The sequence below is a fragment of the Erpetoichthys calabaricus genome, chromosome 1, assembly GCF_900747795.2.
Source record: "Erpetoichthys calabaricus chromosome 1, fErpCal1.3, whole genome shotgun sequence".
Classification (NCBI taxonomy): domain Eukaryota; kingdom Metazoa; phylum Chordata; class Cladistia; order Polypteriformes; family Polypteridae; genus Erpetoichthys; species Erpetoichthys calabaricus.
In genome coordinates, this window is record NC_041394.2 from 243,716,875 (window position 1) to 243,731,889 (window position 15,015).

Genomic DNA, 15,015 nt, shown 5'->3' on the forward strand with positions numbered 1-15,015 from the left:
CTTTAATTTAATATTATTTATTGTATCAGTATGCTGCTGCTGCAGAATGTGAATTTCCCATTGGGATTAATAAAGTATCTATCTATCTATCTATCTATCTATCTATCTATCTATCTATCTATCTATCTATCTATCTATCTATCTATCTATCTGTCTATAGACATTATTATTATTTTTGACATTTTATTAATTTTATTAGAATCAAACAACAATCCATACAAGCAAGTCAAGTTTAACGAAACTAGATTCAAAACGAATCAACCTTCACCCAAGACAACATTATTATTAAATTACTGAACATGAGAAATTTGACAAATGAGATCAGATCATTCAGTCCATTAAGCCAACGTGGTTAGCTGAAATGCATTGTAAATGTGCAAAACCAATCACATTTATATCGTAGACCAACAACATTGCATTGTCACAGTTCTTTAGATGCAGCTGCACAATGTTGGTACATCAAGTAGTAGACAATAACAGGAAACTGTATACTGTTAAAAAGACCACATAGAAGCCTTTAATCTTCATTAACAAGTATGAAGCAGGAAATAATCTAGAACTGAATCGTTAAGCTGCTACAACGAACATGTTTTTCATAGTCGCCTTCGCTTTGCTCTGCTTAAAAACTTCTTGTCAGGAGACGCGCAGATTCCGGAGTGATGTCAATAACCTGGCGATCAGTGCCAAGGAGATCTTTGTGGCTACAGATAACTTTCTTTACAAGGTGAATCACAGTCTGAATGTGGAGGTGGAAGAGGCGCTCGTCCTCGACAAGTCGCAGTTTAATCGGGTTAAGATCCTGCTGGTGTGGGAAGACAACGGCGCTCTCGTGCTCTGTGGTACGGGCGATGGAGGAGCCTGTGAAGTGAGAGATTTGCACAACGTTTCACACATCACGGGGAAGAAAAAATCCGTTGTCCCCACGCAGCTCAATGGATCAGTAGTGGGCTTCATTTATGACAGTAATGGTAAAAAATATCTGGCACTGGGGGCATTTGCTACATCTATGCAGACTTCGGATGAAATGATCACATTAAGAAACTTAGAACACACAGTCGATTTGTTTACGGCGCAAGAAAAAGACGGTGGGTTAACACCGTCAATTAAACGTGAGGATATACCAGGAGTCGGCCTACTGCAGTTTGTTGATGGCTTTCAAATAAAAAATATAAGTTATTTTGTAAGCAATATGCAAGTTAACTCAAGTTATTCAAACGTGACTATATTCAGGATGAACACTAGTTTGGAATACAAGAATCAGATTTTGAAGCCCTTAAATTACACGTCAGTCTCGTGCTGTGCCGACAAGCCGAGAACGAAGCTGCTCGCCTCCACGCTGCTCCTGCGCTCCGGGGACTCCGCTCTCTGGGTCGGGGTGTTCAGTGCGGGGCGCACCGGAGATTCCGACAACACGGTGCTGGGGCTCTTCGACCTGGAGAACATGAAGGAGAAGTGCTCGGAAACGGACGGCTCTGTGTTTCACAGTTTTCAAAAGGTATGAGATATGTGTGTAAGTGTTTATTACATCTGGGTCAAGTTAGCACAGTATTGCATGTTACACACATTCAATTTATTAACCGACTTAAACTGACACAAGCAATACGCGGGTTGTTATAGCAGTCCAGCTAATCAGGGCAACATTAAGACTCGACGGTGCCCCCGAACATCAGGACCTCTGTTGCCCCCCTCCATACACATACACATGGAAACACATAAAATGCATTTTTCAAACACCTCCGACGTGTATCAGTTGTTTATTCAACATAGCTACATATTCAATGGTAACAGACAAAGATGCATTTGAGAAATAACAGTTGATTCTTGTCCAGCCCAATAATGAATGAGATTTACTGTGATGTTTAAAAGGCACTATAAAGGGTTGAATGTCGTTGGGCCACCTTAATTTTAAAAGTGTCAGGGTTAGAAAATGGCTTTGTGGATTTGCAGTTCAAATGTGTCCGGCCCAATGCGAATAGGGTCAAATGGGCTGGCAAAGGTTCCCCATCGTAATATCTAATGAAAGAATTTTACTTTGATATTTGATGGGTTTCCCCTCCTTTAACTGCCACCTTATCGTGGTGGAGGGGTTTGCGTGTCCCAATGATCCTAGGAGCTCTGTTGTCCGGGGCTTTATGCCCCTGGTAGGGCCACCCAAGGCAAACTGGTCCTAGGTGAGGGATGAGACAAAGAGCAGTTAAACAAACATTCTAGGATTACTCAAAACTTTGGACAGCGTTTTCCCTTGCCCGGACGCGGGTCACCGGGGCCCCCCTCTGGAGCCAGGCCTGGAGGTGGGGCTCGATGGCGAGCGCCTGGTGGCCGGGCATGCACCCATGGGGCTCGTCTGGGCACAGCCGAAAGAGGCAACGTGGGTCCCCATTCCCATGGGCTCACCACCTATGGGAGGGGCCAAGGAGGTTGGGTGCAGTGTGAGTTGGGTAGTGGCCGAAGGCGGCGACCTTGGCGGTCCGATCCTGGGCTACAGAAGCTGGCTCTTGGGACGTGGAATGTCACCTCTCTGCAGGGGAAGGAGCCTGAGCTAGTGCGCTAGATATAGTTGGACTCACCTCGACGCACAGCTTGGACTGTGGAACCAATCTCCTTGAGAGGGGCTGGACTCTCTACCACTCTGGAGTTGCCCCCGGTGAGAGGCGCCAAGCGGGTGTGGGTAGCCTCCCTCCACCTTCAGGTGGGGGGATGGGTCCTAACTGTTGTTTGTGCATATGCACCAAACAGCAGTTCGGAGTACCCACACTTTTTTAAGTCCCTGGAGGGGGTGCTAGAGGGCATACCTTCTGGGGACTCCCTCGTACTGCTGGGAGACTTCAATGCTCATGTGGACAATGACAGTGAGACCTGGAAGGGCGTGATTGGGAGGAATGGCCCCCCCTGATCTGAACCCGAGTGGTGTTTTGTTATTGGATTTCTGTGCTCATCACGGATTGTCCATAACGAACACCATGTTCAAGCATAGGGGTGTTTATATGTGCACTTGGCACCAGGACACCCTAGGCCTCAGTTCGATGATCGACTTTGTGGTCGTGTCGTCGGACCTGCGGCCACATGTCTTGGACAGTCAGGTGAAGAGAGGGGCGGAGCTGTCAACTGATCACCACCTGGTGGTGAGTTGGCTTCGATGGTGGGGGAGGATGCCGGTCTGGCCTGGTAGGCCCAAACGTGTTGTGAGGGTCTGCTGGGAACATCTGGCAGAGTCCCCTGTCAGAAGTAGCTTCAACTCCCACCTCCGGCAGAACTTCAACCACATCCCGAGGGAGGTGGGGGACATTGAATCCAAATGGGCCATGTTCTGTGCCTCTATTGTTGAGGTGGCTGACTGGAGCTGTGGCCGTAAGGTGGTTGGTGCCTTTCGTGGCGGCAATCCCCGAACTCGTTGGTGGACACCGGTGGTGAGGGATGCCGTCAAGCTGAAGAAGGAGTCCTACAGGACCCTTTTGTCCTGTGGGACTCTGGAGGCAGCTGATAGGTACCGGCAGGCCAAGCGGAATGCAGCTTTGGTGGTTGCTGAGGCAAAAACTCAGGTGTGGGAGGAGTTTGGGGAGGCCATGGAGAATGACTTTCGGACGGCTTCGAGGAGATTCTGCTCCACCATCCGGCATCTCAGGAGGGGGAAGCGGTGCAGTGTCAACACTGTATATGGTGGGGATGGTGCACTGCTGACCTCGACTCGGGACGTTGTGGGTCGGTGGGGGGAGTACTTCGAAGACCTCCTCAATCCCAATAACATGCCTTCCAATGATGAAGCAGAGCCTGGGGACTTGGAGGTGGGCTCCCCCATCTCTGGGACTGAGGTCACCAAGGTGGTCAAAAAACTCCTTGGTGGCAGGGCCCCGGGGGTGGATGAGATACGCCCGGAGTTCCTCAAGGCTCTGGATGTTGTAGGGCTGTCTTGGTTGACACATCTCTGCAACATCGCATGGACATCAGGAACAGTGCCTCTGGATTGGCAGACCGGGGTGGTGGTCCCCCTCTTTAAGAAGGGGGACCAGAGGGTGTGTTCCAACTACAGAGGGATCACACTCCTCAGCCTCCCTGGAAAAGTCTATTCGGGGCTTCTGGAGAGGAGGGTCTGTCGGATAGTCGAGCCTCGGATTCAGGAGGAACAATGTGGTTTTCGTCCTGGTCGTGGAACAGTGGACCAGCTCTACACCCTTAGCAGGGTCCTGGAGGGTGCATGGGAGTTTGCCCAACCAGTCAACATGTGTTTTGTGGACTTGGAAAAGGCATTCGACCGTGTCCCTCAGGGAATCCTGTGGGGGGTACTCCGAGAGTATGGGGTACCGGACCCCCTGATAAGGGCTGTTCGGTCCCTGTACGATCGGCAGTTGGACTCCGCCAGGGCTGCCCTTTGTCACCAATTCTGTTCATAACTTTTATGGACAGAATTTATAGGCGCAGCCAGGGCATTGAGGGGGTCCGGTTTGGTGGACTCAGGATTGGGTCACTGCTTTTTGCAGATGATGTTGTCCTGTTTGCTTCATCAGGCCGTGATCTTCAGCTCTCTCTGGATCGGTTCGCAGCTGAGTGTGAAGTGGCTGGGATGGGAAAAGGGTGAAGTGCCCTCTCAGGGTTGGTGGCGAGATCCTGCCCCAAGTGGAGGAGTTCAAGTATCTCGGGATCTTGTTCACGAGTGAGGGAAGAATGAAGCGTGAGATCGACAGGCGGATCGGTGCGGCATCCGCAGTAATGCGGGCTCTGCATCGGTCTGTCGTGGTGAAAAAGGAGCTGAGCCGCAAGGCGAAGCTCTCGATCTACCAGTTGATCTATGTTCCTACCCTCACCTATGGTCATGAGCTATGGGTAGTGACCGAAAGAACGAGATCGCAAATACAAGCGGCTGAAATGAGTTTCCTCCGCAGGGTGTCTGGGCTTTCCCTTAAAGATAGGGTGAGAAGCTCAGTCATCCGGGAGGGGCTCAGAGTAGAGCCGCTGCTCCTCTGCATCGAGAGGAGTCAGATGAGGTGGCTCGGGCCTCTGATCAGGATGCCTCCTGGACGCCTCCCTGGTGAGGTGTTCTGGGCACGTCCAACCGGGAGGAGGCCCCGGGGAAGACCCAGGACACGCTTGAGGGACTATGTCTCCCGGCTGGCCTGGGAACGCCTTGGGATTCCCCCGGAAAAGCTAGAAGAAGTGGCTGGGGAGAGAGAAGTCTGGGCATCTCTGCTCAAGCTGCTGCCCCCTCGACCCGACCTCGGATAAGCGGAAGAGAATGGATGGATGGATGGATGGATGGATTTGATGAGTTTTCTCAATTTTGCAAGGAAAGACAGATGCATTCATTAATTTGCATTTGAGATTTGCCCGGACCCAGGTGGATAACTGAGTCAAAAGTACTGGCAAAGTTGGCACACTGTAATATCTAATGAATGACATTTACTCTGCCGTTTAAAGGCTATACTGTAAAGGGTTAAATGTAGTTGGACCACCCCAATTTTCACAGTTTTGAGAAAAAGCAGATATCTTTGTTTAATTACATTTGAGTTTTACCAGACCAAATGCGGGTACACTGGCAAAACTGGCATAATTTCATATCTAGTGAATGGGATTAATTGTGAAGTTTAATGGGCTCCGTAAAGGGTTAAATGCCATTGGGCCACCCTAATTTTTATAGTTATGAGAACAGACAGATAATTTTGTTTAAATGCATTTGGGTTCTGCCCAGCCCAACATTGTATACCTTTCTTGAAACTGTTAAAACTGGGGTGGCCCAGTGACATATAACCATTTATAGTGCCATTCACCCATCACAATAACTCTCATTCATTCCCCATGTTGGGCCGGGCAACATTTATTTATCAAAGTCACCTGTCCTTCTGTTACCATTGAGTAAGTAACTGCTTTGCACAAGATATGTGAATAAGTAGCTGTCTGGAATCAAATAAGTAGCCAGCCGAGTAAGGAGCTGTGAATAAGCATCCAACTTCAGACTCATGTTGCCATAAGAATCTGTACAATCAATTGTGATTGTTAATGATTTGTGATTCACAGTTTTGTTGTTCTTTTCAACATACACAAAACTCAGAAAATGGTCATTACAGTATCAGTCTGTATGTTTACTTTCTTTCAAATTATCATCTTTGGCTTTTTAAACATTTTCTTGAAGATCCTTTTACCCAAAACATTAACCCCACATTAAGGTCTTGGTCAAATCATTTGTAAGTATAATTAAGGGTAATAAAATGTGAGCAAAGTGATCAGCAAGAACTACAGACATTAAACAGAAAAAGAACTAGTATTCAGTTCTTACAGCAACATTTACCAAATCAACAAAATAACCGCAAGCACTAATGCCTTTTTTGCTATCTGTATAAAATGAGGATAATCTATACATGCGAGTGCAGAACAAGAATTAAGAAATAGGTAAAGGAAAAAATGGCTCCTTTCTACAGTGAAGAAGCTTGCTAAACAGCCACTTCCCATATTTGCTCTGTGATTCCCATAAGGTCTACAAAAATGCTGAGAATGTCATCATGTTCAGAGGGGATGGTAATCTGATGTGTGAGGGATACAGCTACACAAAGACATGAGCCTATTGTTACTGATTCTGATGATGATAATGAAGCCCAGTCACGGCTGCAGAAGTTTACAACATTTTTGTATCCCAGCATTATGGGAATCACAGAGAAAATTGTATTTACCTTCTTACAGACAGCTACAAGGTATTGTGCGTATTTATGCTAAATAAGATTACAAATACATCAACATATCCCTGCTTTCCTTCAACAATTTAATAAACTGAGTAAAAAAATAGCTAAATTACTCCTAAAAATGTATGCAGAGTTTGTATTTTATACAGGTGATAGGATAAATTGTCATGAATAGTTCCTTGAACAGTGCAATTGGAAATGATTAACACTACTGACTGGCATCAGTTCTGAATGTCTACAGTTTGTCTAAACCTTTGTATATTTTTTCATGTTCTTGCAGTTCTCGATGGTCCAACAAACATGTCCTTCACATTACCCACTCCTAAAAATAAAAGTTCATTAATGGTACTTTACTGGGTTGTACAGTTTCTTGTAGCTTGATTGCTTGACAAAGAACCATTTAGTTCTGTGAAATTTGTTCTTTGGCTTGGAAAACCTTCTTAGGCTGGAGTGGTGGCTCTGAGGCTAAGTATATGTGTTGGTATCCAAATGGTTAAAGATCCTGTTCTGCTGGGGCCTTTGAGCAAGGCCCTTAACCTGCAATTACTCCAAGGACGCAGTACAATGGCTGACCCTATGCTCTGACCCCAAGGGGTTTGTGAAAATTAACAAATTCCTAATACAGGAAACTGTATAAGGTGAAACAAAACAAAAAAGAACAATATATGTAGACAAAACAGAAATATTAGTATGTAGTAATATGTAGACAAAACAGAAATATTTACCGTGTATCTACCGACCAGGATACTACTGCAGTTCTAGTTAGCCTGATCAGGCACGCAGAAAAGAGGATAAACACATGTGCACTGTGCAATCAAATGACAAAAATTGAACAGACACGTCTCCATGTTTGCGGGATCTGTATCCACGGATGGCAGTTGACAAGCTGATATCACTTCCTCAGGCCCTGTCCCCCAATGTAATGAATGGATAAATTAAATATCTTCAGTAAATAGCTTTTTGGAAGAGATGTAAAGATTGTACTACCGAGATACTGAATGTTTGATGATGATTTGTAATGGAAGGATGGTCTGAGAAAGACAACTCCCAAACCAGAGGTCAATGTTCATACTTGGAATCTTCAGGGGATTGGGATGGATATTTTTTACTTCACAGCATATAAAAGAATAACATATTTTGTTTATTGAGAAGTATGACTGACACATTTCCAGTATTCAGTTCCAATTCATCCAGAAATGCACAGGCAAAAAATGTAAACACCCAGCAAGCTCTAGGGCTGTAAGGTAGGAATTATAACTCTGTCTATGTTGTAATAATAATAATAATAATAATAATAATAATAATAATAATAATAATAATAATAATAATAATAATGCATTTTTTCTTTGCAAAATAACACAATAATTTTTTTGTTTTATTGAGTGGTGGGAATAAGCTTCAATAAAACAGTGTTACGAGGAAGGAATTCTTCTCGCTGAGGCATGTTGAAGCAAAATCTTCTTTGCACCTCGTCTAGAGATTTAGATTCAATGTTTGCCATAATAACGAACACAAAGTACCGAGCAGTTGTCCACGGCCACTGGAATAGTTTTTTAGTATGTATTATGTATACTACTACCCTATTCACTCAACTTCAAAACAGCCTGGAAAATAATCACATTCCTGTGCCACATCTGCTATTTTAAATTCAACATTTTTAACTGGCACTGTGCTTCCTTCAGTTCAAAAGCTTGACATGTGACATTCCCTGCCCTCTACCCTTTCTTATATGCATCTTTGCATCTCCGTTATCTCAGTTTGATTGTTTCAGTGGTTGTGAGAGAGTCAGTGGTGTTGTAATGCGTTGCATCACTCGACATAGAATTTGTGCTTGGACGATCTCAGCTAATTTCACCACACGAGCATGTGGAGATAAGCAAGTCCGCGACCCAAACCATATTTTAAGAAACACTGTAAAAATAAAGGTACACTATATTTTTGGATATACATGCTATAGATTTCCCCAAATTCAGCTCATATAATTGCTTGTATTTAACATTTTTGGGTAATCTTGGCACATGGAAATTAAAAAAAAAGCCAGAGTTAAATCATATTGAAACTTTTAATTTTCTTCTTATGCTTTTCAAAAAGACCACATGTGTGTGAATTTGCCATGTGCCATTAAAAACACCAATAATGTAATAGGCAAACATGACATATTATCATATAGTGGGTAAAGCACAAATGTGCTAGATGACTATTTTCTTAATGTCTTTTAATTGATATGCACACCTCTTCAGTTGTGTGTACCTTATTGCTTATTCTGTTTGTATGTGTACCTGCTTTGCATGCCGATTTCATCCTGATACTTTGTTACTAATTCATGCCTACATTTTTTTAAATGTTAAGTATGCGTCTTTCACTTTCAACTCACAAATTGAAACAGACTGTTCAGAAAATGTGCACTCTGTGCTTTGTCACTCTTCTTTGCTTAGGCTTTTTTATTTGCTCGTTATTTCACAGAGACCTTACTGTCTTGACCTGAAGCCCATCATTGTTCCACTTGTCCATACCGACGTGACGGCTATTGCAGCAACTTCAGTCTACCAGTGGACCATACTCTTCATAGGAACAGCACAAGGGAAGGTGCTAAAGGTGAGGGATGCCCCAGGACTTGTTTTTCAGAATAAAGACATATGTCTGTGGAAGTGATTTCATCTACATGATTCATATAGTCACAGTGGTCTGCAGGGTATATCTTTTGACCCTTTCAGTTACTGCCCTGAATTATCTTATAATAAATATGAATGTCACCTGGCACCCTGGGTTTGAATCCCAGCTTGAGCCCTGCTTATGTGGTGTTTGTGCTTCCCACTCAGACACAGAGAGAAACAGATTTTTCCTTCCACATCTCAAAGACATGCAGGTTAGGTTAATTTGCAACTTTAAAGTGACCCAATATGAGTGTGATGGCTGGTGTATGTCTGAGTGGGACCTGTAATGCACTGGTGCCTTGTCCAGAGTTGGTTCCCGTCCTCCTCCTGATGCTGTTCAGACTACAGGCTTTATGATCATGAATTGTATGAACTGGATTCAGTAATGGATGCCATTAAATATTCCCAGATCCAGCAAACACGGTTTAGGGTGATCGGTGGCTGGAGCTTAACCTGACAGAAATACAATAAATGAAGGGTTGAGTCCTTTTGAAAGTATTAAAGTAGTCAGTCAGTCATTGTCCAACCCGCTATATCCTAACACAGGGTCATGGGGAGTATTAAAGTACTAATTCTTTATTTAAAATCAAACCCTTTTAGTGTGTGATTTTATTTTTTTAATTGGTGCAACAGACATCAGTATAGGCTGTGCTTTTGTGTGGTCATTAAAACCATATTTGCTTGTTATTATAAAGGTTATAAATTATTTTTTTTTGATTGTCTGAATACACCTTTGGCGTGGCTCTTCAGTCTTCTTACTTAACAGTATGACTGAGAGACTAACTGGCTTCTCACCACTGTGGTGTATTTTCAAGGTAAAGAATATGCAAAAAACCCACTGAATTCATTAAAAAATGGGGTCTGTGTTATGATGGTGAAATATCCCCTGTAATATTCATGTAGTGTGCCCCATGATTCATGTAGCGTTTTCCTTATAATTTGATGATGTATATAGTAATTTACTCTACCTTTGGAGTACAATAATTATATATAGTATAGTTATACTGTATATTAGTTTTAATAAAATCACTAAATTTAAAATAGAAAGTTTCCTGGGAGCATTGGACACAAAGTCAGAACCAGCCTTGAACAGGGTGGCAATAAGCTTTTTTTTTATTTTGTGTTAAATATGAATTAGTATCACTGTTGCTCCAGTGATCCATACACAGGCTCTAGTTTTATATGATGTTACATTGAAATAGGTAGGTTTAGAAAATCAGTAGATGGATTGATGGGTAAATGTAATTTGCAATTTCCATATACGTACCTATTATATAAAATTGCTGAAAAGTTTGCCAGATTATTTTATAAAAGAAAGAAAGGGAGCAGCAAAATGTTCTCTAGATAGATGATGTCGGTATGTTGTTGAGGTCAGTGGTCTCCTTGGAAGTGACAGATTAGTTCATTGCATATCTGATTGCCTCAATGTATATTGCAGTCATTGTTTTAATTTTAAGTGGTGTTCAATCGTTCCTCAACAAATTTTGTACTTTTTAGATTTCCATGGACAAGAACAGGAAAACCAGCTGCCTAGTCTTTCTATATCAGTTCAGTAATCAAGGGTCAGTGTTTTATAAGATGTTGCTTGATCCAGCAGAGAAAATGTTTATATATGCAGCTGCTAAGAACGAGGTACTTTTTTGTTTATTTGTATATTTGCCAACAAACTCTATCTATCTGCCTTGATTTTGTATTTATGGGTATATCTTTCAGTTTGCTAGAATTAAAGTAGCTAATTGTGAGAAGTATTCCTCAATGAGATCATGCTGGTCGGCTCAGGATCCTCACTGTGGATGGTGCACAAGTCTACTGAGGTAAGTCTAATACAAGTGTGTGAATCACTTACCAGACCATGTGTGAAAGGTGTACTTGTCATTACCTGCCATCCCCATGCCTGGTCAATTCACAATGTATTGGTCACCATTAAACTTTTTGTTATCTGTATTGGAACTGATAGGAAAAAACAAGTCTGAGTTATGGTGGCAGGACTGCACAGTTGTTTGAACTGATGATTTAAAGATTTAGAAAATTAGGTTCAGCCTGCTCATTGACTGCATTTGCTTTGCAAGTTCACATGTTCTTGTACCTTTGCATTAGGTGGTCTGTTCAGTGCTCTGACTCATGACATATGACCAGTATGGTAAACTATATAATGTTTTGTGATCCTGAGCCCTAAGGTTAACTTAACACACTTTAGCACTGAATCTGTGAAGGGGTTCAGTGCGATATGCTTGCATGTCCTTTGCCCCAACAGATTCATTATGTTAGGTGAGTCTCTCAGAAGCAGACAGAAAAAAAAAACGCTTAGAGGCCGGAGAAGCTCAACAGAAAACTTCAATAACTGATATCAACGAGAGTGAGAGAGATTAACAAGACGGTTTTCCAGCAGTTGTATGCACTCCTCTCACTGAAATATAAACATTTAGGGCTTTTAATACATTTAAACTGACACAGACTTGTTATTCAAAATTGTATCATAACCATACAGATGTGTCCTGTTTTTGTTTGTGGATTTTGAAAGTTGCAGCTGGAAGCACTAGGGTCAATGCTTTAAGATGATAAACAACTATATTGTAGAGCTGATTAAATTTATGACTGTTTCCTTGGCTCTTCTTTATTTAGATGTCCTCCTAAGCAATCAGTAGGGAGAGACAACCACAAAAACATCCCGGCTAATGAATCCTCTTACTATAAAGATTTTTCCCTCTTTGTTTCTTCTCATCATGATTCCAGTTTATAAATTACATTCTGTATAATGCAATGAAACAGATTACCATAAACATACAGTAACACAATAATATGTCAGTAACTTTAATAATATTGTCAATAATATTAATAATATTGTTAAACTATGGCCAGATGACAGTGGAGGAGAGGAAACCCTGGAGATAACAAACCTATTTGTTTGGGGTCATGGGGGTCTTTGGTTTTTAGTTAGTTCTAATAGGAGGTCACCGACATACACCTCAATGACAGTTCTGAGACCCAAGCCAATAGGCTGCCTACTCCCTCCTAGGCACATATCTCAAGAAGATAGATAGATACACTTAGCTTCCAATCTTCAATGCCTGTTTGATGTAATATTTTCAACAACAAAGTCAAACACCCTGGAGATATTATTATCATTTGATGCAGAAAAAACATTTGACATGGTTGAATGGAACTACCTTTTCACTACATTGAAGAAATTTGGGTTTGGCCCGAACATTTGTGCATGGATCAAATTACTGTATACCAATCCAGAAGCTTCAGTTTATATTAACAACATCAATTCAGACTACTTTAAGCTAGAACGTGGTACCAGACAAAGATGACCCTTTTAACCACTGCTTTTTGCAATCGCCATTGAACCACTGGCAGTTCACTGTCGAAATGCTTATGAGATAAAGGGGATTATCAGAGAAGGACTGGAACAGAAAGTTTCTCTACATGCAGATGATATGGTACTGTATATATCAGGCTCACAAAATACTGTGCCTGCAGTCTTAACAGCACTAACAGAATTTCAAAAGATTTCTGGTCCCAGATTAATTTGAATAAAAGTGTGCTCTTCCTAATGAATTCTCAAGCATACAATATTAGATTGGACACCTTCCCTTTAATCATCGAAGATGTGCTTCACAATTCACTTGTAAATTCACAAGTAAACATAAAGCTCTTTATCAACAAAATTTTGCCGACTGTATGGAAAAAAGTAAGCAAGACTTACATAGATGGTCAACCCTTCATCTCACTTTAGCTGGAAGAATTAATGTTGTTAAGATTTCAAAACATTCAAATATATATCAATAGATAATTTTTTAAGAAATTAGACTCAACCATAAACTCATTTATCTGGAATTCAAGACATCCACGTATCCAAAGGGCGACCCTACAAAGACCTAAGTCGGAAGGCAGCATGGCTCTAACTAACTTTCAATTTTATTACTTGGCAGCAAACATACAAACTATTAAAACCTGGACATGGACAGAAACAGACGAACATACACAGGCTTGGTCCGCAATAAAAATAAAATCCTGCATTACATCTTTATATTCTTTTCTTTGTACCCCAATAAATGCAAGTTATCACCAATATACTAACAACCCAATTGTGCTTCACTCGATCAGAATATGGAACCAATGTAGGAAGTATTTTAAGATAGAGAAGCTTTTATATTTGGCACCTCTGCACCAGAACTACCTTTTTAATCCTCTCAAACGTACGCAATTTTTAATACCTGGAAAACATCCGGGATTAAATCACTTAGAGATCTGTACATAGACAATGTTTTTGCATCCTATGAACAATTACACTCTAAATTTAACTTACCAGCAACACATTTCTTTCACTACCTTCAAATCTGAAACTTTGTTAAACAGAACCTGTCCAATTTTCCTCACCTCCCACCAAACTCTATACAGTACCGGAAAAAATATTGCTCAGTAACTCAGACAGCATTTCTGTAATATATAAAACCATATTACAGTCCCTCCCTTTCAAAGATCCAAAAGAACAGTGAGAAAAGGATCTCTCCCTCAACATATCAGAAAAGGAGTGGAAAGTAGCAATGCACAGAATTCACTCTAGCTCCATATGCGCAAAGCATAGAATTATTCAATTTAAAATTATATATCGAGCGCATCTCTTTCATTTAAAATTGTCCAAAATGTTTCCAGGGCAAGATCCAACCTGCAAACGCTGCAATTAAGCTCTGGTCTTACTGGGTCACATGTTTTGGGCGGGCACCAAATTAACATCAATTTGGATTAAAATCTTTAAATGCCTTTCAGACAGCCTTGGTGTCCCAATCCCTCCTAATCCAATAACAGCTGTGTTACTCCCAGATGGACTTAAAGTGGCAAACAAACTGTAGTTGCCTTTACTACACTACTGGCACGTAGACTGATCTTGCTCAACTGGAAGAATCCTAACTCTCCTATTCTAAGTCAGTGGGTAACTGATGTTATATATTATTTGAAATTGGAAAAAATAAAAGAGGATCTGTACAAAACCTTTTCAGAACCTGGCGGGATCTAATCAGTAACATTTCGGAATAAGCATTTAAATTGAGGAAGCAGGTTCTCTCCCCTTTTAGCTCCATTTATCTTTATTCATTTATTGTTTTATCTATTCATTTGTCTTTACTAGCATAAAGTTTTACATTGCTGGCCTAGCTGTCTTTCTCAGGGGTGGGGGTTGATTTGGTTCAAACCTTTTGTTTTCTTTATGTAAAACTCGAGTTATGTGTATGGAGTGTTATTTGATTTAAAAAAATTTAATAAAATTAAAGTATACTGCTAAAAAAATAAAGAAGATAGATAGATAGATAGATAGATAGATAGATAGATAGATAGATAGATAGATAGATAGATAGATAGATAGATAGATAGATAGATAGACAGAATGCAGCTCAAAGTGCTTTGCAAGATTTCATAAATGACATTTTGAAAATAGTAGTTCACAATAAATCAATATGCACTAACATTGCACATATATAAAAGTAACAAAAAAGTAGAGTCCTTATACAATATATATAGGTTTTTTTAAGTCTCTAATGATAAGCCTAATGCTATAGCCAGATGACTGCAGGATTGTTGAAAATCTGAAGGAGTTCAAAGGTCAACAGACTGGCCAGCTCCCAATGAACATTCTACTCAACATAAGCGTGCCCAAGTACTTCCTTATTGTATTTTAAGCTTTATCCTAGAAGATT

At 41.2% G+C, this 15,015-nt stretch overlaps 1 protein-coding gene across 1 annotated transcript in view; it reads left to right on the forward strand.

Moving 5' to 3' along the window:
* The first annotated feature begins 551 nt into the window (after positions 1 to 551).
* plxnc1 (plexin C1) overlaps positions 552 to 15,015 on the forward strand; it is a 175,217-nt gene continuing 160,753 nt past the window's right edge. The window contains exon 1 of the mRNA XM_051931202.1: positions 552 to 724. Within this exon, the coding sequence (XP_051787162.1) occupies positions 587 to 724 (138 nt within the window). The 5' untranslated portion in view covers positions 552 to 586. The remainder of the gene's footprint in view (positions 725 to 15,015) is intronic.